Genomic DNA, 25,155 nt, shown 5'->3' with positions numbered 1-25,155 from the left:
GAACATAACTTTCAATGTGTGCGATCTTTGGCTGCCAAAGCTATCATGATCCCTGGTTAACAAAGGCTCTGCTCAGGCAGGAGAGAACTCTCTCCTGGCGGTGCAAAGCATTTACCAGGCAGGGAAGCTGGCACTCCTTTTCCAGTTCAGATTTAATCCAAGAGAAGAATTTGGGGGGTTTGCAAAGCTTACTTTTCCTTTGAGTTCATCTCTTGAGTTCAGCTCCTAGAAACTTGCTGGCATATTATCAAAACAATTAAAACCACCAAATAATCATAAAATGCAATATAAAATGTAGAAGTTTAAAACAGTATAAAAGTACAAACTAAAATAAAACTTAGAAGCAATGCAGAGATTTAAAATACAATAACCGTTTTAAAACAACAGAGCTAAAAGACTTAAATGCCTGGGAAATCAAAGAAGGTCTGGTGCTGGAAAGATCACAACGTAGGTGCCAGGTGAATCTCTCTTGGAAGCTCATTCCACAACCAGGGTGCCACAGCAGAAAAGGCCCTCTTTTTGGTAGCCACCTGCATCACTTCCTGTGGCAGGGGCGCCTGGGCAAAAGACCATAGAAGCTGATCTTAGGGTCTGGGCAGGTATATATGGGAGGAGACGATTCTTCAGACTGGCTCCAACCTATTTAGGTCTTTGACTTCCAACACCAGCACTTCAAATCAGACCTGGACATGGACTGGCATACCTATAACATATTTATTTTATATACACCATATGCATACTGTTGCCAATGAGTAAATGGTGAATAGTTGGGTTGTTTGTGAATTAAATATTACAAACAGTAGGAGCTGACAGTAGCCTTAATGTAGAATCACGAATAATCACTAGGCACATTCATCTATTAATTCCTGAGTTTTATTCACATTGATAGACCTACAATGTTCTTCTTTCTCATCACTTCCATCTCCGCAGTCATCTTCCTGGTTGCACAGCTCATGGTTGTAGATGCAGCGGTTATTGCCACAACGAAATCGGAATGGTGGATCACAGTCAATATCCACTGAAATTAAATAAGTTGGTGATTTTTAAATATTGTGTACAGGCACTGACGTAAGAGCTAATATTAAAATGGGAATGGGGAACCTTTATCAACCCAAGAGCCACATTCCCTTTCAAGGAATTTTCCAGGGGGCGCAGGCCTGAGCTGGGCGCCCCCCCTGCAAAAGTGGGGGGGATTTAAACTGGGGGCACCATCTCACTCTCTTTTTCATACAGACACACATGCATACTTGCACAGAGCATCCATGCACAAGCAAATCTCCCCCACACTCATATACTCAAGCTTACAAGACTCTACATGCTCAGGAAACATCTACATTTCATTTGTTGCGTTACAATTTAACAAATGGACTGACGTATCTATAAGAAGCGTATAGACAGGATCCAGAGAGCTGCACAACTGGTTCCATGTGTCCCCCATGGTTCTCAAAAGAGCGCCCCCCCTCCAACCCCCATGTCAAAAAACACTTTTGACATTGAGGGGGGCATCTGCAATATGGCAGGGTGAGTGGGCGAAGGTGCCCCGCTGTTCAAACAAACAAAAAACAATCCCAAGCCCTTTGACATGCCTAAAGAGATTTTTGGATCCAGGCCTCAGGTTTTTGGGGTTTGCTTTTTTAAAAGGATCTGTAGCTTACAGCAGAAGTGAAGTTCTTCATCTGAGCCATCTCCACAGTCATCATCTCCATCACATTTCCAAAGTGGCTGAATACAGACATGGTTCTTGCACTCAAACATTGTGCGCGGACAGTAAGTTCCATTCGGATACCGAGTGGCTGGTTAAAAAGACATTGCTCTTTAATATTGCAGTGATTTTGTCCTTATGCAGACATTTGTTGTTCTCTTTCTTCATCGACAGCCTCATTTCATTATTATTATTTTTATTAATAGCAGCAAGCTGATCTGTGTTCACATGGTTGATCTAATCCCAGCTATGGATTATTGTGAGATCCTGACCTCAAGAGTCTTGGAATAATGACATGTGACCCGCTGAGCTCCTGGGGTACAGAAAGGATGGACTTTTTTCTGTTTTTGTTTTGCAGTAAAAATTGCACTGAAGACTTACTGAAGACCGAAAACTATACTAAGGCATAAGAGCAGGAAAATGAAACTTTTTAAAAAAGACTATTTTCTTTCTATTCTACTTGACAATATTCAGCATTTCTTGGAATTCAGAGCTCTGTAGAAAATGAACACTTAAATGTTTATCTTCCCCGCTCCTCCCAAAAGGGACCAATATCCTGTGCAAATTTCTGCCACAGATCTAGGAACTCACGACAAGTTGCTTCATCAGAGAAATCCAGACAGTCTGCACTTCCATCGCACTGGAACCGTTCTGCGACACAATGTCCACTGTTGCACTGGAAATAACCTGGGTGGCAAGTCCTCAGTTCTAAAAGGACGAGGAAGAGGTGACTGAAACATCTCTTTTACACAACGGTAATGCTGATTTGCAGTTTTACATTAAACGCCTTGCCCAGTCCTCCAAAACACACCAACTGTGATACCTACCACAGTCCCGTTCATCGGAATTGTCTTCACAGTCGTTGTCATGGTCACATACCCACCGAGAAGGAATGCAACGCAGGTTCTCACACCGATATTCACTTTCTGTGCAGTCGCGGGGACCTAGTGATAAAGAGAAGTAGCATACGCAGAACATGTGTAGAACCGTTATGTTGGGATACCTCACAAACAGCTTGATCCTGTGCACATTTTCCTCAGAAACAAGCCCCACTTGCTGGGAGATGGGATGTTTGTTTTCAGCCTAAGAAAAATGCTATCATGGCTGAGTTCTAGTTAGTAGAACTGATAGTTAAGTGTATCTAACAACGCAGTTTCAATGTTGGAAATACCATATTGCTGACACTAATATTCAGAATTTTTTGAAGGAAAGTAATAACTAATATTTATTTAATTACTAGTGTTAAACTGAAGTGGGGCCCTCTGGTAATATTGTTAACTTTAAAAAAAGCAATTTATGTATTGATTTATGTGTTTTAATTAGTATTATGTTGTTGTATTTTAAGATGTGAAACCAATAAAAAAAATTAAAAAAAGAAAAAAAGTGTAATGTACCATAATAAAAAATGTTTGAGAATCTGTTACTTCCAGCTAATGTTACAGTCACATAAAGCCAAAAATCTAATTATTTTTTGTGTGTTGCAGATTGGTTTAGAAAAGTTGCTAAGATGGATACCTTTTGAGATATGCTGTAATCACCAATCATTATTTATTTATTTATTACATTTGTTTTATGTTTGGCAATGAGTGATGATTCTATAATATTGAATTTTATTTTATTTTTTAAAAAAGATAGATTAGCACATTTTCCCAGACACATCTATATATATCAGCAAAACTTTATGGGTTAACTACAGATTCTGTCATTGCAGCATTATCCTAGAGTTAGGACTCCATATCTTTATATTGAGATAAAATTCTTTTCCAATGAGAAAACGTGTAGCATAGGTCAACACAATACTAAATCATTTGCACAACTTGGGTTTAGTTTTTGCAAAGTAGAGACAGTCTTTAATAAAAGCTTTTTAAATTAGGTGGATTGAAAAAAAGGCAAAGTACTTGCCAGCTATGGGCAAAATACTCAATTTACACAGAAAATAGAAGCAGTATTTTAGTGTAAGACTATCTATGATTTAATAGTTGGAAAGGAAGGAAAGTGCTTACTGCAGTTGTGTTCATCAGATTCGTCTCCACAGTCATTATCTCTATCACATTTCCACCGCAGCGGGATGCAGCGGTGATTATCACAGCGGAAATCTCCCAAAGGATCACATGTCATTGCCTCTGCAGCACGTACACACAATGTACAGAGCAGTCAGTACGGCAGCACATATTAAAATGCCCTTCTCAAATATGATTCAGAAGGAATAATTACTTCAAACAAAACCAAAAGAATTCACACTGCCAGCGGGCCTGTTCAGACAACATGCTAGTCCGTTAACCCTTTTGCAGCAAAGGGCTAATGAGCATGTTTAAACCGTGGTTATGTAGCCACCATGGTTAGGAATGGTTCACATAACACACTAAGTCATGGTTTAGCCGACACGCTGATCCATAATATTTAGCTCAAAATGCTTAATCACCGTGGCTTAGCGTGTTGTCGGAATAGGGTCAGTGAATGCACTAGTCAATCTCCCATACCAAGTACCATGATCTGTTGCAAGCTGTGCATGAAAACGGAGCCCATCTCTGAGCTATGAGCTATGAAGACCTATATAATAGGGAGGATTTTTCTGCATCACAATTATTAGTTTTATCCCTTTCTTTGAAACCTCCAGAATGGATGCAACTGGAGATAGCTAATCTAACCACCATTTCAGTTTAAATCAGAGGACGAAAAGAAATAATCACACAAATACAAAAAAAAACCACCCTTCCCATTCACAAATATATGTACATACACAAACACAGGAATACCTATGGCTCTTGTTTCACGGCTAATCAGCAGCAATGATGCTGCACCACAAATGTGTGTAGATAGTGCTAGCAGAACTTCGGCTACAGGTCACTGAACCTGGAGCTAAAGGGTTAATGTGTACCCAAACAAGGTGGGAGAGGATTGCTGGGATGTTTGTTTTTCCCTTTCCTGTCTCCTCCCTTCTACTTCCTTCTTCTTGTTGTTCCCTGCCTCAGGGGTTGCTGACCACCTGGCTGAACTGAGCCATCTTACCCTAAGATGGAAAGTCGCTTATTCCTAAAGTAAAGTTTCTTTCAAACCACCACTGGAGTGCTTTCTTTTGTCGACACGCGTGGCTACTCACTGGGAGCTGATTCGGACGACAAGAGATAGCATAACTGGCTAGATATGATTGACCAGGTGACTGAAAGACTGCTTCAGATAATCCAGATGTTCACATGAGCAAGTATCAGGAGATTCAGTGCAGTGTAGTGGTTGGAGTATTGGACTGCAACTTGGGAGATCTGGCTTCTAGTCCCCACTTGGCTATGAAACTCACTGGATGGCTTTGGGCCAATCTCAGCCTAAACTACTTCACAGGGCTGTTGTGAGGATAAAAATAGAGAGGTGGAAGTGTTTACATATGCTGCCTTAGGTTCACTGGAGGGAAGGTGGAATATTTGATTGATTGATTGATTGCATTTCTACACTGCCCAATAGCCGAAGCTCTCTGGGTGGTTCACAAATAATAATCTAAATAACCAAGACTTTAATTAAAATAAACCTCCAATGTCATATCAAATGACAAGCAACAGTTACAGTGGCATCCTAATAACAGGATTCTCACCAAATTCTCATTTGTGACTTAACTTGGGAAACAAGTATGAATGCAAATGTATGAATTTCAGCTCACAACACATCAATTGACTGAGCTACATCAGTAGTATATGAACGTTTTAAATGCATTTTATAGCCCCTTAACTTACCACAGCCTTGTTCATCACTGTTGTCTCTGCAATCATTATGACCATTGCATAAAGACCACAATGGGACACAACGATAATTTGTTCTACAGCTGAATTCTGTGTGGTTATCACAGCGATAGGCAGGACCCACTAAAATAAAGAAAAGAGTAGACGTTTTACTACTTTGGCTTTGAATAGGTTCTTTTTTATTCATAGATGTTAAGCACTGCTCCAAAATTGTTCTCAGAAAATGTGTTTTACAGATAGATAACATACAGATACCATGGCTTGCCCCAGGTTTATTTTTATTTAAATGCAGAATGAAGTTTCCTACCTAATAGTTTTCAAATCAGGCTACACAACTAGAGACGGGTAAATCTCTCAACCTTGATTTTGCTCATGTTCTCTTTTTTCCAATACGAAGTCTGTTCTGTCTCAACTCTGCATTGAAAGACAATTTGCCTTTTTTTTTCTTTCACGACGCCCCAAATCTGCCACCTGTGACGACCTCAATCAATAGGGTCAGACCTCACCAAATTCAAATTTTTCCAAATTGGATCCATGATCTCACCACCACACCTATTTAATTCTCTATTGCTAGCATTAGGATCCAATGAACAAGCACATGAATGCCTTGTGTATATAATGAGGATATTGGATTCAAAGCCCTAAAAAGCACTGGAATTAAATAATTTAGGTTCAATGCAGTTTACAGTCTTTCAGAACTTTCTGGGTGCAGGGATGTCCTGCAGTTCTAGACAAAATCCTATCCTGGTACAGTAAAGGGTTTTAGCAAAGGATCTGCTTATAAATTAGCCATCCTGTGGGGGTATACCATCTCCGGTGGGTTATGGATAGCATTTTACATGTGAATGTTAGGGGGTTTGGATGGGAGAATGAGCGATGGTCCAGTTCACCAAGATTCTCTGAACATCAGGTCACTGGACATCTCTTCTTGATTTGTGCTTGTGATCACTGTTCATTTTGCGTAAATGGAAAAACTGTACAAAACTGAGCAGCTATCGAATGGGAAAGTTGTGCAAACAATCCCAAAATTTGCAAAATTGTGCAAATTTCCTCCATAGACCAAACCAAGAGTGATTTCAAATGCGCACATTTTGAGGAAGTTGCAGAGCTTGAGAAAGTTTCGCATTTATGTGTCACGAAGGCAATTTCAGGAAACTGTTAACATTTTTCAGAGAAAATGTGCACCCGCTTGCATTTGGGATTGCAAACGGGGCATTTTTGAATGATTTGTGAATGGAACTGAAATTCTTACACATCCCTATGATAGTTGTATGATCTTTCATGCTTATTTACATATATACCTACTTAGATGTAAGTTCACTTACTTCAGTGGGTAGCAGTCAAAATGTTTACCTCTTTCAGACAGGGTGGGGTGGAGATCATCTGTTGGGATTCTATCTGGGTTCCAGCCCAGCTCTCAAAATGAAAGGGTTTATTTATGGGAAGGGAAGGGAGAATGGGATGGAAAAGTAGTAAAACAGCTCTAAAATATCGCCAAATCAAAACATAAAAAAGAAGGAACACTGTGTAGAGTGTCCACAGGCCAACATGGGCAGGGGCTCCTGTATTTCTAATAGTTGTGTAGAATTCCAAGCAGCACTACATTCTGTGGTCCTTTGAAGCAATGAAATCAGTGATGGCACCCTTTCTTCCTGCCTCCTTCTCCAACCTCAAATTCTCACCCCATTGCTGTTGGTGAAATAGGGGAGGTAGAAGCTGGGGAAGCTGTTCAGAGGCGATTGGAGCAGATTTTCTCTCAGGCAGCTGCTGAAGAGGTATTCCTGGAACCCTTGACTAGTTTTTCACGTAGATATGGGCATTTGAATGTCATTTGTACACTGTTTTGTGAGGCAGCTTTATCAACCTTTAACCAACTGTATCCACACTCGGGCTGGGTGATAAAGGAGTGCATTTCCCCTCTCGCACATTTAGTGCACGGATAAAAATTCTAATCACGTTAGTGTTTGTGAGTACAAAGCATCTGGATTAATTATCCTGGAGTAAAGAAGTGTGACCTTATTGACATGACGGCAACATGATCGTCTTTTTTTCATTCTCTGCAATATGCATAAACCTCCTCCTGGGAATTCTTTTTCCAACCTGCTCCAGTGCAGACTGCATTCTAGTACATCTGGGAGAAAAGTCACACCAATGGCCATGTCCACACCAGCCATTTATCCCGGGATCATCCCGGTGTATCCAAATGACACACACGGGATCCCGGGAGCAGGCAGGGACGATCCCTCCATTTTCCTTAGCTGTTGAAAGGGCCAATGCCTCTCAAGTTTTACAACAAATACGAAGTAGTCTAAGCTGTGTGCTGCTTACTGCATTCATGGATCGGCTCGTCTGAGTTATCTCCACAGTCATCGTCCACGTCGCATTTCCAGGACTGGGGGATGCAACGGCCATTGTCACATTTGAATTGGCCTGGGGGGCAAGTCCTGCTGGCACAATGAGAACTGTCTTCGTCTGAGTTATCACCACAGTCATCCTCTCGGTCACACTGCCAGGCTTCCGGAATGCATCGTTTGTTGGCACATTGCCACTGGTGGGCCTCACATTGGTGATTGGCTAAAAGAAACCACAAATGTGATATTCACGCATGACTAAAACATTCACAGTACAACCTCCACCTACCTGTTTAAGGGACGACAAAAATATTTTGAGTCGTGATATGCTCAGATAAAATGGAGTGGTGTTTCTACAGAGAAATGCTAACATGGGGCTACATCTAATGGAGAAGAGTTGTAACTCAGTGGTAGAGCTCTGCATGCAGAAGGTCCCAGGTTCAATCCCCTTCTTCTCCAGGTTGGGTTAGGAAAGAATCCTGCCTGAAACCCTGGAGAGCTGCTGCCAGTCAGTGGCCATTTCTACACCAGCCCGAAAATGCGGGCTGGTCACGGCCGAGTCCCTGTGCGTCCAAATGACGCACAGGGACTCCCAGGGGCAGAGGGGGACGAGCGCGAGTTTTCCCAAGGATAAATAATCCCTGAGAAAATCCAATCCCTCCCATAGTCTCAGGATCATCCTGAAACCACAGGAAGTGTGACTGTCCGTCCTGGTTTCTTTCCTCCTCCCCATGAGTAGCAGGGGGCAGTAGAGGGAAGGATCCAGGCCGGGAGGAATCAGGGGAGGGGGGGAGAGGGGTCGGGGCTTCCCCCCCACTTACCTTGCGCTGGAGCGTGAGTGCGCTCCAGCTCCTATGACTTAAAAAAATGGCCGCCTCCATTTGAGCAACGTCCCTCCTCCCATCCTGGACATTGCGCTGGCCATTTGGACACAGGGGATGATCCCGGAAGGAGGTAAGTCCGGGATCACCAGACAGCAATGACAGTGCCACAGCATCACATGACACAGGAGTGACAACAGGCCATAAGCATTGTGGTAGAGGGCAGCACTGAGGCTGAAAGTTGATGGAGGAGTAGAAATGGCCAGTGTCAACGATACTGGGCTAAATGGATCAATGGTCTGACTCAGTATAAGGAAGCTTCCTAAGTTCCTATGCTTCTTATTGGATATACTAAGTAACCAAGGGACTCAAGAGAAATAAACATTTTGATGGTGGGAGGGCCATATTTGTTAGTCTACTTAGCAGAGGTTTTGACTAGTTTTCTGTTCATGAAAAAGTAACAGTTCTCACATCTCTAGACCCCTGATATTGCTAGTGATGGATAACTTGGTAATATTTAGCAGGGCTTGAGAACTTAAAACTTGCCACATACCACAAAGCACATGGTCTTCATCGGATCCATCAGGGCAGTCCGGCACGGCATTGCACAAATAATGGGAGCTCGTACAATTGCCATCATTGCACTGGAACTGCCCAACACGGCAGTATCTGGGGGAGCATGTGGGAGGTTCGTCAGAGCCATCCCGGCAGTCTCTTTGCCCGTCACATTTCCACCAGATGGGAATGCATCTACAAAAAAGGAGACAGTTTATGTTTCTTTTGAAGAGGCAGTGGCTTCGACACATTTACAGCGCAGGCCAATTCTAACCAAGCTGATTTGGACGCAAGTCTCGCTCAGCTCAATGGGACTTCCTTCTTGGTTAGTAAACTTGTAACCACAGACCTTTAGCGGCTTCCCGTCATGAAGAATTAGCATGTTTTCCTGTCCAAAGGCCTCATGCACGTTGGAGTCCCCTCCAAATAAATGAACCTTTCCAGAAAATACTGCAGTTCTACCCAATGACTAATTTGTATGTGCAAGTTAAGATGATCTCCAATATATTATTCTATTCTATAGATAGATAGATAGATAGATAGATAGATAGATAGATAAAAACAAGCATATGTGTGATTTATACACATACCTTTCACTGTCTGCACACAGGAACTGCGTGCTGGAACACATTGGGAGGCAGTGAGCTGTGTTACCAAATTGTAGTACCATAAAGTTATCTGGACATTCACAGGAATAACCATAACCACCATTTTTGATGAGACACAGATGAGAGCAGCCACCATTGTTTGTCCCACAAGGATTACTTACTAGCAAAAGAGGAGGGAGAAAAAATGTAATTATTCCTCAGCAACGAAACATCTGCACATTATTGTCATTAAAATGTTAAAGAATGCTTTAGATTCTGGACAGATCCAATACTTGTGTTCTTAATTTACAGACCAGGATATGGGCCAGTTCCGACATATCATCTTGAACCCAAAGGCAATATTAGGACTGTTTCCTATTATTGCTGCACATATGTGAAAAGGTTTAATTGAAATTTGCAACCCACTCAATGTTTTGAAAGGCAAACCCGCAAGATATATCCTGAACTATCCATCAATGGATCCTCGGAGTGCATTATCTGAGGCTGGGTTATGCCCAGATTTTCCTTTTGGCTCTGGAAAGCCATGAGAAAAGGCAGGTCCCCACGATTTGGCATATGCAAGAACAAATATGGGGCTGAATCTGAAGCCAAGGCCCAGTCCCACAAAACAGACTAGATCATGATACCCCATCAGGAGAATAATTCTGTACTAGGTGGACCAACACAATACAGTCATCCAATGTAGATTTGTAAGAATGAAAGCCAATTTGTTCTCATCCCAAAATTACTTAGCCCTGCATCTAAGTTAACAATTTATCAGACAAATCAACTGGGAATTCAAATCAGGGTCAAGTGAAAAGTAAAGCCTAGGACAATAACATTTGGGAAGTCGATACATGGAACGGACATCAGCAGAGATGCAGCAAGCAGTCTGCCAGCAGCCTTTTCCTTGTATAGGGCTGCTTGGATCAAAGAAACAAGAAGCAGACGGGGTTAATTAATCCAATCACCCTTTTAGAACAAGTGCAACAGACCATCTAGCTGTGAGTCTTGCAAGACCAGGACTGGGTTCCCATGACAGCAGGGGTAAAAGAAGCCATCGTGGCATCTTCCCTTATCTCCGCATGTGCAATGCACTGGCTGTTTACACAGTTACCTGTGCTGCAGTATGGCGGGCCGTCTGAACCCAACACGTGACATGGCATGGATAGTTTTGTACTCACCCTACAACCCACAACATGCAGCACCTAGGGGAGCTGCCACAATAGCTTCTAATATTTGTTTCTCTGGCTCACTCTACCTAGCGTGGGAGGTCAGATCCATACCTGACTGATTGCTGCTAGAAAGGTTGTTGTCCCTGTAATTATTTTGGTGGTTTGGATTTGTTTAAATTCTCCTTTGTTTGACCTTTATATAAGAATTTGATTGTTTAATCCTAGTGTAAATTTATTAATGTGAGATGTTTTATGAGTTGTTTAGGGGTTAAACAACCCAGGGTTTGTTTGTGGGTTAACCTTAAACAACCCAGAGCGTCCAGGTTTGGATGTCATGCTAACAACCCATGAATGGGGTGATTGTAGGTTGTTCTTTGAAAGCAGAAGTGCACCAGATACAGCTCAATCACTCACTCCCACTAGTTTTCGACACTTTGTGGGTTAATTAACCCATGATTACCACAACGTACAAACATCCACAAGAATGCATCCAGAATTCATTCTGTTGGAGCCAAACATTTAATCAGAAGTGGTCCTCTGCAAGATGCCTATATCATCTCAGCTCCTACTTATACCACTAAGTAGCAAGCAGAATTCAGAGGATTCGGTTTTGAATAAAAACCAGACACCTACAGATGACATAATGAATGCCTTACCAATTGGCTGCCTATACGGGTGATAGACGTGGATATCAAAGGGCCTGTGGGTGGTGTTCACTAGAACAGCCCTGCCGGATCCATTGTACTTATTCCCCTTTTCAACTGTTCTTGTGTTCCAGTCAGTCCAGTAGATTGTGTCCTCAAAAATTGTAATTGCAAATGGATGAGGTAATGTCCCATCGTAAACAGTGTGACGGTGTTGGCCATCTAAGTCTGAGTACCTGCAGGAATGAGAAAACATGGGTAACACTGGGGGGAGGGGAGGGGGGCGGAATGCAACAACTGTATGTTTGTCTCTTGCTGCAGAGTGAGCACAAACTAAGCGTAGTAACAATGAACAGTCTTGCTATGTTTTTCCAAGGTCCCAAAACGGAATCTCAAAAGGTTTTGTTAATCTGACTGATTGCCTCCACACATTTCCAGATGTAGCGTGGATAGAAGGAACTCCCATATTAAACAGGATCAACAGCTCTCAGCCATCAATTCTGAACAGCAACGGGAAACGTTCTTCTCAATTCCCCTTTCTGAGATCTTTTAACTAAAAATGCTGTGGATTGGAGATGGTGTTTAAACTCGCCACCCGCTTTTTAATCTTTTCCCTATATCTTCTGCCTTCTTTCTCTATTCTTTGCTTATGGTCCAAGATCTGCTAGAACTCTGTAAGCAGCAGTTTGACCCCAAAGGGATCCACAGACAAAAATATGCTATTTCTCTAGTTAAACAAAGTAGGCAAACGATTCCTCTTTTAATGAATTACCAGCTACGGTAGCATTATAACCTGCATCGCAATTAGTGTCAATAAGTTATAAAGTCATTTCATTGCCGAAGTGAGAGTCACCGCCATCCAACAACAAAATGCCTGACATTTCACCTCTAACTGAAAGCAAATAGAGCACCCCATTGTTGCCCCTGAAACCTAAATGAATGTAATTATAAATTATCTAATTATTTTGCCTCTATTTTCTGTGTGGGCACAGTCAAATTAGTAAGTTTATTACTAGATAGTGATCTAAGTAATTGTGCTTGATGAAAAGTTTACCTAGACTATTAGGAAGTGGTATTCACACCACCTTTTGAAGATACCATGAGTCACAAAGGCCTAAAGCATCCTCCCCTGACTTGTATTCCACATGTATTGGAATACAACTCCCATCATCACTAGCCAGCATGTCAATCTTCCTGCTATACCTACTGACCCAGCTTGCACAACATGACAGCCCACCATGGCTTAATTTGGCCAGGGGAAGGGGCTGTCGTATTGTGCCAAACAGCTGAGGGCAGCCTTCTGGCATGACGCCCACAGGTGCCCCTTCTTGCTGTATTGTGCAAACCTGGCGTCACGGGTTGCCTGAGGGGCTAGACAACACTCAAATATCCCTAAAACAAGCTATGGGCTATTTGAGGGCTGTCTATGCAACGAAAAGAAGCAGTAAAAACAACTTAGAAATATGGCAAAGCAAAGAACTATGGAATTCAGGGAGGGAAGAGGTACAACAGAAGATGTAAGCTGAAGGTCCAAGTTACCTTTCAATACTTCCATGAAAAGGATGAGCAGTTACTTCCAACCTTATTTGCTGCTCACCTTCCTTTTCTTTTCTTTTTATACATAACATAATCAGCGATATGTAACCTATGGGGCACGCCTGAGTGAGGCATTGGACACAAGCAGGACAGTATTGAAGGAACCCAACCATCCTCTTAGTTTCCAGTCAGATCTGGAATCAGAATCTTAGGGTATGCCGCAGACTAAAACGGGCAGAGCTAAAGGAATGCGAGAGAAAGTCAGCCCGGCTCTCGTCCCGTCAGAAGCTGCCTCAGAACTAGTCTCTCTGAAGTTATCGTGTTTTGGAAAAAGGCTTTGTCTCGCTTAATTTGCATAGTTTTGCCTAGGGGAAAGTTCCTAGAGATAGACTCTCTTCAGGTGGGAAGAGATGTTTATTGCTTGAATAAAGCTTTGTGGATTACTTAGCAGGCCTCGTTATTGTCTCCCAAGAAAGCAGGTTTTGAGAAACACGACAACAGATTTCTTCACTGAACAATTACAGAATTTCAAATTTATGCACAAAGGACATTGAAAAGAAGAACTTTTCAAGTTATGCATATGTGTTAATAATAGAATTGAAATAATCAGAATACAGAATACTTTGGGGGAAAGCAAGAAGCAGGTTATTTCCAAAATTATTTGGTATTTTTAAATATTAATGACATTAGTTGTTACATCCATGCCACAGAGTATACTGATAGTATATTAGTAATGAAAGATTGCTTGTGTTTTTAATCAAATGAATTAAAACTGCAGCAGGCTAATTTGGCAACCCCCAAAATTTGGTATGAAGAGTTACCCAGTTGCTTTATTCTTCTCTATGTACGTACTCAATGTAGTTTAGATGGGCGTCTGCCCAGTAGAGCTTGTCGTTGGTATAATCTATGGTGAGTCCATTAGGCCATTCTAACTTGGCAGAGATAATCACCGTCTTGTTCTTGCCATCCATTCCCACACGTCCAATATACGCCCGGTCTGCCCAATCTGTCCAGTAGACCTGCCTGTGTTATAAGCACAGCATAAATTCATATCAAGTCTCTGTCCATAATACAAAAGTGAACGTACTAGCATAAAACCAGGTGAGTTCAAAAAGAAGGATATGCAGTAAAACAGCAGAAGCAAAGCCCAAATCATCAGCCAATGTGTGATTTTATTACATTAGCCTCCTGATTAAGCCATAAGTAACTAATATATCCCCATATTCTGTTGTTATGAATGATTTTTGGCATATCATTTTATGCAAATTCATTGAATATGACATTGTATTTCTCAGTTATTTCTTGAAATAGCAAAAATATTTCTGCCTGAGCCTCCATCAACCTTCATCTGGTCTTGATGTGTAACCCCAAAATAATCCATGGGACCACAGCAGCCTAGCTTAAATACAATTTTAGCTTCTTCAATAAAGACAGATCTCTTCCGGCAAGCCTACCCAGCTGAATTTTAAGATGCCTTTTTTAATGGTGTGCTGCTTTTAATGATGCACTGGTTTTAAATGTTTGAATTAGTTTTATGTATTTTATGGTGTTTTTATTTGTGTTGTACCCCGCCCCGATCCAGAGGGAGAGGCGGGGTACAAATAAATATATTATTATTATTATTAATTGCAAGATGGCCATTGAAGGAGACAAGCTGCCAATGTAGACCACAAGGAACATGTTGGATGTAAATAAAAAGAGTGCTGTTGCACAGAAAGGACTGATTGGTTTATTGCAGAATTAGTTTTCAGCATCCAAAAATGTCACTGGAAGCATTTGCAAGATCATCACAGTCTCATCTGTTTGCTACCAGTTATCCTTCCTTATCTCTATATTCTTTTCTTCAAACCTTGTCTGGCCTCACCTTCATCCTGATAATTGGTACTTTGTTTCTTTTCTTGGTTCAGTGCTAAATCAGTATTAATCTGTAGCAAAACAAGCAGTAGATGGTGCATTCAGCCCTGCCTCTGAAAGGGATAGATAGGGCTGATCTCCAGACAAGGAGGCGAAACGTGTGCACGATCTGTGCTCAATCTTGCAAGTTCTTTTGCAGATTTTTAAAAAATGCCTTATTAGCCATCATCTCAACAGGTGTTGTGGTAACTAAATGGTTTCCCGAGAACAGAAGGATATGATAAAACAATTGCTTAAAAGAAAATAATTTTTGAAAGAGCTTACCCATATTTGGGGTGAACAACAATAGCTCGAGGGTTTTGAAAACAGAAGGTATTGTTGGGATCCAAACACCGATCAATTAGCGTTTTCCGGAACCGGCCATCAAGCTCAGCAACATAGAGGCCGTCCTTGTAGGCATCTACCCAGTACAGTTTTCTGAAATATTTGACCAGGTACATGTTATACCAAGTCCTTCTTCATATATCTATTTTATAGCAACAGTCATTTTTCTTTACATCAAAGGTGGGCGACTTGTGGGCCTCCAGATGTTTTGGCCTACAACTTCTATCAGCCCTACCCAGCATAGGCAATGGTGAGTGAAGACTGTAGGTCTAGGACAAAACATCTGGAGAACCACAAGCTGCCCACCACTGCTTTACAGTAATGATCAGCTCTGATAGACAAACAAGTAAAACTGGGGAGGGTGTCACAGGGCCTGGGCATTGTGATTAATTTATCACGGGATAAATTAATTTTACCGCAGACACATGGCATTTATCCCCACCACAGTAACACCTTTTGCCTTTAGTGCTGTCCACCCCTGCAAGGTGGCCTTGGAAAACTTCTCCAAAATGGAATTTGGCCCCTGGGCTGAAAGTGGTTCAATAATCCTGCATTAGTCCCAAGACATGGGCCAGATCTACACCATGCAGGATATAGCACTACGAAAGTGATATGAAAGCCATATATAAGAGGCAGGAGCCACACTACTGCTTTATAGTGGTATTGAAGTGCACTGACAACTGTTGGGGCCCATTGTCACATACCATATGCCGCTTCCATACCGCTATATCCTGCTTGGTGTAGCTTCTGCCTCTTATATACCGCTTTCATAGTGCAATATCCTGCTTGGTGTAGATCTACCCATGGTCTGGAGGCACATGAGGCAGCCACCTTGCTGAAGCTAAGGAGGCCTGGGTGTGGTCAGTGCTTAGAAGGGAACCACATGTAGCCACCTTGAGTTCCACAATGGAAGAAAGGTGGGATATTAATGTAATAAATAAATAATAGTCCATTATAATGATCAGAACACAAACCCCTCAGTAATATATTTTTTAAAAAATAATAATAAGGAAACCTACCTGCCAACCCAGTCAACAGCAATACCTTCCCCATTGGGCACACCATCGTTGATTATTATTTCCTTGTTTGTCCCATTGAAAAACATTCTTTCGATGACCCTCCTGCCCACATCAATCCAATACAGCCTTTTTTCCACCCTGTCGAAGTCCAACGCCACCACATTTCTGAGTCCTTGCAAAATCAGAGAGTAAGCCTGGCCGTCTGTAGTGAGATTTCTCAGATAGTAACGATTACTAAAGATAAGGTAGGGTGAGATGTTACTATTTTGCCGGCAGCTTTTCCCGTCAGGCTCGCGGATGTAGCCTGGCGCGCATTTGCAGATATAGGAGCCAATGGTGTTCTCACAAATCTGGCTACACACGGATGGCGTTTCACTGCACTCATCAATGTCATCACAAGATCTTTTATTGGACATGAGCCTGTGGCCAAGATGACACGAACAGTAGAAACTAGTCTGGGTATCTGTGCAGACATGGTCACAGCCACTGATTGAAGGGTCATTACATTCATTAATGCCTACAGTCAGAAAACAAAACAAACAACATTACTCAACTTTTGTCAGGAAATCAAGTGGTAGCTACATGGGTATGGGTTCTGCTTGTACATTTAATGTCCTTTCTACATAGGCCATAATTATATAACCCATCAAAGCTATAGCAACAGACTCCAAAATGGTTCTCAGGTAGTGTCTTTTGTTGGCTCAACTATGGCCATAGCTAGATGGGGTGAAATCCCGGGGCGATCCCCAGGATCATCCCTGTGCGTCCACATGACGCACAGGGGATCCCGGGATCAGGGAGGGATGATCTCTCCCTTGCCCCAGGATCTCACCCTCCCCTTTGGCCTCGGTTTTTCCACGGTCCCAGGCTGAGCCCGAGACCGTGGACCGTGTGGCCAGGTGCCGCAGGTTGACCCAGATCCGCGCGATTCCTCGCGAGGAGCCGGGAGGAGCGCTGCGCCCATCGGGGGTAGGGTGGGGGGATCAGGGAAAGTAATATAAATTTTAAAAAACACTTACCTTATGCGCACGAGCGTTCGTGCGCTCCTGCCCCTTTAATCCCCCCCCCCAAAATGGCAGGCGCGACACCTCTCCTTCTGAGTTCATTGCGTGTCTCGTGTAAACAGAGGAGGGATCTCGTGTTAAACACAGGGCGAGATATTCCCTCCTCCATTGCGGGCTAACAGGTAGGTCTAGCTAAGGCCTAAGTTTAGTGGAGGGATCAAGCAACTGGGCTGCACAGAAGTGTCTCAGATCTTGAACACATCAATTTGTTATTTTCACCAACACTGACAGATCAATAGTATGTGGATCAGTATAGGGGAGCAATCTCACCAGTCACTCATGCATTCAAAATGGATGTTGACGAAACAATATCAGCCTGTTTCAACCTTGGAAAATGTTGGTGGACTGCAGTCCCAACAATCCTGATCACTGGACATGTTGGGTGGGGATGATGGGAATTATAATACAACAACATCTGGGAACCCATGCTTAAAGTTAAATCCAAGTACCTGGGGGTTGAAAAAAACCTGCTTTATTTTAAAATGCGCTATACATACCACATCCTTTTTCATCACTATTATCAAGGCAGTCATCTATCCGGTTACAGACTTTGACCATTTCAATGCAGTTCCCATTGTCACACTTAAAATAATGGGGAGAACAGGTTGCTTCTGGTGTAACACAGAGGTGGTCCAGCTCATCTGATTCATCACCACAGTCATTGTCCCCATCACAGATATAGGCTTTTGAGATGCAGCGGCCATTTTGACAGGTAAATTGATGTTGTGGACAGGGCTGATAGATGCAGGCCCTCTCATCACTGCTGTCACCACAGTCATTACGCCGATCACACCTGGAAAAGAAATCCACTTTTGGAACATTACCAAAAAAAAAAAAAAAAAAAGATGGCAACTGCCAGCCAGGCACAGAGGTATGTAAGTCCAGGGTTGTGCAACGCTGGGAATTCCATTCTGTTAAAACCCAATGGGATATTGGTGATCTTGTGCAAGTGTATACAATTGTAAGTCACTCTGTCCGCTATGCAGCCCCACAGAGTCATGTTCCCCTCTTGTCAATATCTTGTCAGTTTCATCCTCTCCACACACTATTTTGTTTAGCCCAGGAGAGCCATATTCTGTACTCATCAAAGAACTTCTCAATTTCATCTTCCACTTCTTCCCAATTGAAAGGTGGTTGGAGTGGGCAAGGGGAATAGACTAGTTCTTTGACAAGGAGGGAATATGGCTCTGCTGAGATAAATGAAGCGGTGTGTGGAAAGGATGAAACCGATAAAGATATTGACGAGAGGGAAATATGCCTCTGCAGGGGTTCATAGTTGACGAGGACTTGGGATTGTGTGCACTTGAACAAGATTGCTAATTAAAGGAATAAAAATGACAACACCATATGTGTAAATTTCAAGATCCCCCCAAATTTACACAAATCGCCCTCATTAAAAACAAACACCGAATCCATGTAATGGCTTGACTTGCTACAGATTGAGTCTACACCAGCGGGGAGAAGCAAAATGAAATCCGCAGGATCGAACCAGAAAAATCTGTCAAGTTTCTCATACAACCCTCGTAAGTCTATATTAATCAGAAAATGCAGGTTTTCAACAGTTAAAGATCCAATTTCTTTAGAAGAAATCGGTCTACTCGTTATGTAATAGTCTGAATTGAAAATCCTTGCAGTGAGTATAAGTCCTTATTTCAGTGTCAGTTTGATGATACTGAAATTATCTGAAGACATTAACAGGATAGCCACAACATTAAACAAAAATGTAGTACATGGGGGAACCAGACAGGTAAATTCTGGAGAGATAGTTTGGTTGTGCTAAACAGCAACTAGTAAAGTAACTGAGTTTGTGGGGCTCTTGCTAAGTTCCAACCCACAGAAAATCCTCCATAGACTTCTCTACCACCTTCTCTCCAAAGTCCATTTCTTGCTCTACAGGTTGCTTAATTCTCTATTTTGCTTCTACCTCCTTACTTTAACCCTTCTGACAATCAAACACCTTTCCCTGCACCATATGCAATACAAGTCCAGCTTTTTACCAGCAAACAATAAATAGCCTGAAATCACAAACTTTTCCCAGCAGTTCAGCAAAAAGAAAGAAAGAAAAAGAGGAAAGAAGGAAAGAAAGTTTTTTTTTACTGGATGCAACCTTAACAATTGGAGCTCAGAGCTAGTATCCTGCCTTAGGCTTACACATTGAGTCTAGGCTGCCTTCTCGAGGTGCATGACTTTCTACCTTGAAAGTATCCAGCACAGTATAAACAAACCTGTAAGCGTTACGGATGCACAGTCCATTGCTACAGGTGAATTCATTGTCCATGCATGGCCTTCTTGTGCAGTTTTGATGCTCGTCATAAGCGTCGCTGCAGTCCGCATCCCCATCACAGACCCAGGCTCTGGGGATACACCTTCGTTGTGGGGGTGCATTGTTCACACATGTGAACTCAGAGGCCGAGCAGCTGCGATTTGCTAGAACAAAGCACAATATTTCAGCAGCTTATGAAAGAGGTCTACTGGTCATGCCATTTAAGTAAGCCTACCATCCCTGCTCTCAACACCCTTTTTCAAAATCACCTGTAGGCTTTTGTATCCTAGGGAAAGATTATTAAAGAAGTTGAGGGAGGGGCTAACAAAAACGAAATGACGCCGCGACTCTAAAGCTTTATGTCTAATAGCCACTTACCGCAATTGTGTCTTTGGTCCTCATCACTCATATCACCACAGTCATTATCGCCATCACAGATCCACGTCACTGGTATGCACCGGCCATCATCACACTTGAACTGGTCACTTGAACAGCTCCGCACGGGGGGTACTTGAGAGAAGGGAGAGAGAAGTTCTATTCACTGACATTGCAGAACGCCTATTCGCACACGGAAGGCCACTTTTCACACTACGTCTATCAGGTTACTAATTACAATGCAAAGGGTTAATGCACATTATTGCTATCAGCAAATACATGTGTTGTATTGTGCCATTCTCAGACTTCTAGCAGACATAATTAAGCCTTCAAAGTTGATGTTTTTAGACCAGGGGCTGTTTTTCAGAATCACTCCTGTGTCAATAAGAATAGACATGTGAGAAACAGGCCTTAAGGGAAAAGATCTTTAGAATGCATTTAATACAGTAAACTGTGAAAATTCAATCCTCAAATCACAATTCCTGTCTTAAGAAATTCATGACGCTTCAATTCCCTTGAACTCCATCTTGAATGTCATGCTTTCATCAAAGCATGCAGGTATGTTTTCCCTTGGACTCTGGAGTCTAAGGCCTTCGCTAGACCTAAGGTTTATCCAGGGATCGTCCCGGGAATCCACTGTGTGTCATTTACATGAACAGGGATGACCCTGGGACGACCCCGGGATAAACCTTAGGTCTAGCTAAGGCCTAAGACAATTCACACGCTCAGCTGAGGTAGTAGGTATCAAATAATAAGATTATTTCCATCTATGTACAGTGAAATCGTATGCTAGGAAAGCACAGTCCTTTTCAGTCAGTCCTAGACTGGTGCTTTATGCCAGAAATGTTCGTTCTTTTCTTATCTGGGGCCAACATTTAACTCCAACATGCTACTTGAGACTCACTTTTACTATTTTACATGTAACTGCCTCTTTCTATCCATCTTACTTCCTTCTCTTGCAAAACTTTAAAACAGGAAAGAAAATGGTGGTGGGCAATGCTACCAGTGTGACCCAACTTGGGACTGGGCATGATCCCCCCAAGAACAATGCTTTGAAGAGTCAAACTGTCATCTCATATTTTTAATGAGTTTTTTCAGTTTTAATCAGCCTTTCAGTTTCTCGTTTCAAATCTGTTACTGTATATTAAACTTCTGTGCTGTTGCTAGGGTCTATTTGGTTATTACTTTTATTTTAAACTTTTAAACCTTTATATGGAATTCATCATGTTGTATTTTATGGTTTTAATTGTTGTGAACTGCCCAGAGAGATCCGGCTATTGGATGGTATACAACTATAGTAAATAAACTATAAATATGGTCATGCAAATGGGAATTCAGACAGAGTTTCTTCTGGGGATTCTAACAGAAATACATCCTGCTCCTGCATCATGTCTGCCTAACCAAAACTAACTTACATATAGTTTCTTAAAATCAAAGAGCTGAATGCAGATATTTTCCCTTTCACTGTGAACTCTTTTCTTGGTGACAAAGGCCTTAGCTAGACCTACGTTTTATCCCACGACGGAGGAGGGAAGATCTCGCATTGTGTTTAACGCAAGATCCCTCCTCTGTTTACACGTGACAAGCGACGACCTCACAAGGAGAGGTGTCGCGTCTGCCATTTTTTAAATTTTTTAAAGAGGAAGGAGCGCATGAACGCTCGTGCGCTAAAGGTAAGGGTTTTTTTAAAAAATAATTTAAATTCCCACTCCCCCCACCCTACCGCCAATGGGCGCAGCGCTTTGCGAGAGACCACGGAAAAACCGGGGCCAAAGTGGAGGGCGAGATCCCAGGGCAAGGGAGGGATGATCCCTCCCTGATCCCGGGATCCCTTGTGCGTCATGTGGACGTACAGGGACGATCCTGGGGTTCGCCCCGGGATAAAACCCTGTCTAACTAAGGCCACAGTTACAGAGAAGAAACAACAATTTTGGCCTTCTGGCCTAATTTTCCTATCCTTCCAATTCTGATGGTGGTCACCAATGTACAACTCCAGTTTTCAGATTTGTTTTATTTTTATATTGTAGTCCTAGAAGCCTCCTTACCAATTTCTTAACAGTAATGTTTCAACAGCATATTTCAATGCGTGCTTCCCCAGAAGCAAGTCCCATTGTATTAACTTGGGCTTACTGCCAAGCTAGCATGACAAGGTTCCACCACTGAGAGCTTCCCATTTACAAGTTTTGGTTCCAGTCTGATGGGACTGCACAAATTAGGTGCTCTGAAAAATCATTCTCTATATACAGATAAAACTACAACCCCATAAGGTATAAGTGATTCTTTTTCCATTTCCACTGGCCTATTCCACGTTGGTAAGGGTGTAATGAGTGGAATAGGTAAAAGGAGTTTTTGGCATGAGAATGTGAGAGCCATCAACTTGATCCTGGATAGAGTTAAGTTTAGGTATTGTATATCTGCATGGGCTATGATGCCCTGCTCCTCGGCTGAGTAATCTATAGGCTAAGCTACCCTAAGACATGGAGGAGCTACATATTTGGTATTGTGTGCATTGCAGTGGCATTGCCCCATACTTAGGATTTCACTCATGGCACATTTGCCAATAAGGCTGACCATCATTGGCCTATTCCTTAACTTATCACATTCATTTTCTTAAATCAGTCTGTTTTAAGTTCACCCTTACCACAAGAAGCAGGCTCATCTGAGCCATCGGCGCAATCTCTCGCTTGATCGCAGTACCAGTGAGCAGGAATGCAACGTCCAGATGAACAACGGAACTCGGTATTGGTGCACGTCAGAGAGACTGGAAGGATAGAAGGGAAACATATGGTTTATCTACCCTTTTTCTTTTGCTTCCACGGGGTATGAAGTTGCGTTTGCCCTCATCGTGATGAAGATAATACTTAGCTAACCTGCATATTGTACTGAGCTGGCAAATGTTCAAAGAGCTTCAAATGTATTACCTTAGTAATCCTTGCAACAATTTTCTGGGTAGGTTACTTAGGCCTTTGCTAGACCTACCTGCAAATCCATGTGGGAGGAGGGGTGATCTCGCGTTGTAACTAACACGAGATCCCACCCTCATCTTGACGTCAGACGAGGCGACTCTAGTAGAGACCCGTCGCGCCCGCCATTTTGTTTTGGTGTTTCAAGGGGGCACAGCGCTGGAGCGCTGCGGCGACAAAAAGTATGTTTTTTTAAAAAAAACTTTACCGATCCCCCCCTCAACACCAATCTCTCTCCCCCCGGCCCCGATCTCTCCCCCTGCCCCGATGGGCCCAGCGCTCCTGTGGAGCGCTGCGCCCCATCCACAGCTTCTCCTGGCTACTTGCAAGTAATTTCAGTAGCTGAGAAAAGCGGCGGAACGGGCTACATGCTCGCGGCGTTATCCCGGGCCAAGGGAAGGTTACCCCTGCTTGAGCCCGGGATCCCCTGTGCGTCATCTGGATGCACAGGGGCGAGCCCGGGGTTCACCCCGGGCTAAACCGTGGTCTAGCAAAGGCCTTAGACTAAGTATCATCTTTATACTGAAGTTTGTTAAAGGGTAGGGGTGAGGCCAATAGCGAGTAGCCATCTAGTGAGATAATAGTGGAGGAGATATTTGGATCTGGTTCACAGCTCAGTCTCTAAGCCGCTACACAGTGCAGTAGCTTTCCAGGATAGAAACCCCCCTGGGCAGAGTTTGCATTATTTTTATGAGCAGGGCCTTTGAGTGTATGCATTTTTCCTTCATTATGACTAACCTAGGTGTTAACTACTCACCTCCCTGATAATTCTGAGCCTCAAGGCCAATTTGGGTGAAGGGCCACAACTCAGTGGCAGAGCCCCTGCTTTGCATTCAGAAGGTCTCAGGTTCAATCCCTGCCATCTCCCGGTGGGGCTGGGAAAAGCGCCTATCATGGATGTTGGACCACTTTCAGCCCAAGGAGCTTTCACAGAAGTTCTCAAGGGCTGCATTTCAGTGGTGGGCACAGCTGAAGACCAACGGTGCTAGGCCAGAAAGACCAGCACCTTGTAGCATAAAGCCCTCAGTGCCAGCGGCTAAGCTTCAGGAACGGCATTTCGACCTTTCAGAATGGGGCGGGGGGCAGGGGGGGGGACTGCACCAAATCTGGGAAACCACCAAACAATATGTCTCTCATTTAAAGAACTTCTCTCTTTCATTTTAAGTTCCAGACATTCATCACTGTGTTCACAACACACCCACACACAAAACGTCAACTGTGTCTTTCGCAACACAGTCCTAAAAGGGAAAGAATAGAAGCTACAAGAATGTTTGGCTTTTTACCAAGAGCAAGGCGCAGGAGCATGAAGCCGGGGCGGGTAATTGGGGGAACCATTAGCTTACCACAGTGAGTAGGGCTCTCATCACTCATGTCACCACAGTCATTATCCCCATCGCAAAGATAAGTACGAGGAATGCATATGTTTGTGCTCTGACATTTGGTATAACCAGATTGACAAGTACGTTCAGCTTTAAGAGAAAAAGAAAACAAAGGGAAGGAAGGGTTTAGATTTCTTTTTTCCTCCCTTAAAATGTAACACACAGGGTTCTTTTTTAAAACTGTAATTATAAGCAGCACTATTCCATGGAATTTGAGGAGTTCTGGGATGAAATATTAGTAAGTACTTTCATGTATTATGTAATCAATTCCAAATCACCCTAAAATGACTTCTCCAGGGATGACCTAATATATTGATCCTGAGGATAATAGTTAAGCAACCTACCCACCATTCAATCTCCTATTTTCAATATATCCACATACTACAAAATAGTATAGGGCCTCATCTACACCAAGCAGGATATTCCACTATGAAAGCGGTATATAAAAGGCGGGAGCCACACTACTGCTTTATAGTGGTATTGAAGTGCGCTGACAACTGTTGGGGCCCATTGACACACACCATATACCGTTTTCCTATCACTATATCCTGCTTGGTGTGGCTCCTGCCTTTTACATACCACTTTCATAGTGCAATATCCTGCTTGGTATAGATGAGGACTAGGTAATTATATGATCCACTGATATATACTCACTATTTACATGAGATTTTAAAAAGTCTATATAGCCATGATTATATATATTTTTCCCCATTCTGTTTTCTGTGGCCATTTAGGAATATTATCCAAAATTAGGC

At 42.6% G+C, this 25,155-nt stretch overlaps 1 protein-coding gene across 1 annotated transcript in view; it reads right to left on the bottom strand.

The window, feature by feature from the left end:
* Window positions 1-25,155, bottom strand: part of LRP2 (LDL receptor related protein 2) — a 173,790-nt gene that overhangs the window by 27,961 nt on the left and 120,674 nt on the right. The window contains exons 46-63 of the mRNA XM_063118309.1: window positions 24,365-24,490; window positions 22,700-22,819; window positions 20,062-20,193; window positions 19,646-19,847; window positions 17,918-18,213; window positions 16,357-16,873; window positions 15,278-15,430; window positions 13,952-14,122; window positions 11,576-11,799; window positions 9,748-9,925; window positions 9,156-9,352; window positions 7,759-8,004; window positions 5,425-5,553; window positions 3,706-3,825; window positions 2,530-2,646; window positions 2,294-2,410; window positions 1,656-1,793; window positions 896-1,018 (exon numbers count right to left, since the gene is read on the bottom strand). Of these exons, the coding sequence (XP_062974379.1) occupies window positions 896-1,018; window positions 1,656-1,793; window positions 2,294-2,410; window positions 2,530-2,646; window positions 3,706-3,825; window positions 5,425-5,553; window positions 7,759-8,004; window positions 9,156-9,352; window positions 9,748-9,925; window positions 11,576-11,799; window positions 13,952-14,122; window positions 15,278-15,430; window positions 16,357-16,873; window positions 17,918-18,213; window positions 19,646-19,847; window positions 20,062-20,193; window positions 22,700-22,819; window positions 24,365-24,490 (3,306 nt within the window). The remainder of the gene's footprint in view (window positions 1-895; window positions 1,019-1,655; window positions 1,794-2,293; window positions 2,411-2,529; window positions 2,647-3,705; window positions 3,826-5,424; window positions 5,554-7,758; window positions 8,005-9,155; window positions 9,353-9,747; window positions 9,926-11,575; window positions 11,800-13,951; window positions 14,123-15,277; window positions 15,431-16,356; window positions 16,874-17,917; window positions 18,214-19,645; window positions 19,848-20,061; window positions 20,194-22,699; window positions 22,820-24,364; window positions 24,491-25,155) is intronic.

This window comes from Elgaria multicarinata, chromosome 2 (genome assembly GCF_023053635.1).
Source record: "Elgaria multicarinata webbii isolate HBS135686 ecotype San Diego chromosome 2, rElgMul1.1.pri, whole genome shotgun sequence".
Classification (NCBI taxonomy): domain Eukaryota; kingdom Metazoa; phylum Chordata; class Lepidosauria; order Squamata; family Anguidae; genus Elgaria; species Elgaria multicarinata.
Note: the sequence above shows the minus strand (reverse complement) of the source record. Positions and strands in the feature narration are given on the sequence as shown.